The 1,761-nt window shown below is 52.4% G+C and overlaps 1 protein-coding gene across 1 annotated transcript in view; it reads left to right on the forward strand.

The window, feature by feature from the left end:
- TLE5 (TLE family member 5, transcriptional modulator) overlaps positions 1-1,224 on the forward strand; it is an 18,097-nt gene extending 16,873 nt beyond the window's left edge. Inside the window, exon 7 of the mRNA XM_015824636.1 lies at positions 1,003-1,224. Within this exon, the coding sequence (XP_015680122.1) occupies positions 1,003-1,224 (222 nt within the window). The remainder of the gene's footprint in view (positions 1-1,002) is intronic.
- The last annotated feature ends 537 nt before the right edge of the window (positions 1,225-1,761 follow it).

Raw genomic sequence — 1,761 nt, forward strand, 5'->3', positions numbered from 1 at the left:
GAATCAGCTGACTATGCCGGGGCGCCGGCAACCACAGCCACTCGGTCTTGGAAGGGTTGAGTCTGAGTCTGTTCCTCCCCATCCAGACCCGTACGGCCTCCAGGCAACGGGTCATCACGTCAAGGGCATCGTTGGGGTGACCTGGGGTGGAGATGTACAGCTGAGTATCATCAGCGTACTGATGGAACTCCACCCCAAAACCCCGAATGATCTCTCCCAGCGGCTTCACATAAATATTTGTTTGTTGTTGTTAGGTTAGCAACACGGTTGTTAAGTGAATCTGGCTTCCCCCTTGACTTTGCTTGTCAGAAGTTCACAAAAGGGGATCCGCAACCGTCATAAACACGAACCAGTTGCCCAGCATCGGAATTTTGATCACGTGACCGTGGGGAAATACAGTCATAAGTCACGTTTTTTCCAATGCCCTTTTAATTTTGAACGGCCACTAAATGAACTGTCGTAAATCGAGGACTACCTGTACTTTTAAGCTGGCCAACCTCCAATTCCCAGAACTGGGGATGCTGCAATGGTTGTAAGTGTGAAAAATGGTCGTAAGTCACACTTTCCAGTGCCGTTGTAACTCTGAACGGTCACTAAATGAACTGTTGTAAGCCAAGGACTTACCTGTATTTTTAAACTGTGGACGTCCAATTCCCAGAATTGGAGATGCTGCAGTGGTCATAAGTGTGAAAAACGGTCGTAAGTCACACTTTCCAGTGCCATTGTAACTCTGAACGGTCACTAAATAATCTGTGGTAAGCCAAGGACTTCCCTGTACTTTTAAACTGTGTGGATGTCCAATTCCCAGAACTGGGGATGCTGCAACAGTCGTAAGTGTGAAAAACGGTCGTAAGTCACACTTTCCAGTGCCGTCGTAACTCTGAACGGTCACTAAATGAACCATGGTAAGTCGACTAATTGGAAGAAGGTGGGGAATGAAAGAAAGTGTCTCATTTTTCTTTCTTTTCTGTTTTTCTCTCCCGGATCTTCCCCCTCCCACAGCAGCAACTCCAGGCCCACCAGCTGTCTCAGCTGCAGGCGCTGGCCTTGCCCCTCACCCCGCTCTCCGTGGGCCTGCAGGCCCCTTCCCTGCCCGCCGTGAGCGCCAGCACCGGCCTGCTCTCCCTCTCGGCCCTGGGCTCCCAGGCCCACCTCTGCAAGGAAGACAAGAACGGACACGACGGAGACACCCACCAAGACGACGACGGGGACAAATCCGACTAGGTGGATCTTGTCCGGCTGGGGGTTGGGGGGGGGCGAAGGGCAGCGTGGGGCGATCCGAGAGGGGGGGGGCAGAAGATGCCGCATTTAATCCAATTCCAAGGGGTAGCGGGCAAGCCACAGTTCTTCAGCGGGGTGGGGGGGCGAGAAAAAATAGCAGCAATAACATTTGAGCCCCGTTGTTTTCCTGCCCCTCCTCCGTTCCAGCCCCACAGCAGGCATGGACGGTTCCCCAAGCAATTTTGGGGGCCTTTGCATGCATGTTAGGGGCCAGGTGAGGAAGGGGCGTGATTCCCCCCCCCTTTTTTTTCTATCTCCCCTCCACCTTTTTAATTAAACCCAAAATATTAAACTTGCATCAGAATATCCGCAGTGCGTTCTTAACTGGGTTACTCCCTTCCCACATCCACCCGGGGCTCTTGCAAGGACCCCAGGCGATTGCTTGGCCCCTTGGACAAGAAACCATAACAAACTGAGTTATCCAAGTTATCCTAGATTTGTGGGGAAACCAGAGATCCTGGGAATTCCCCTTCCCCCCCC

This window comes from Protobothrops mucrosquamatus, unplaced genomic scaffold (genome assembly GCF_001527695.2).
Source record: "Protobothrops mucrosquamatus isolate PMUCROS unplaced genomic scaffold, P.Mucros_1.0 scaffold2302, whole genome shotgun sequence".
Classification (NCBI taxonomy): Eukaryota; Metazoa; Chordata; class Lepidosauria; order Squamata; family Viperidae; genus Protobothrops; species Protobothrops mucrosquamatus.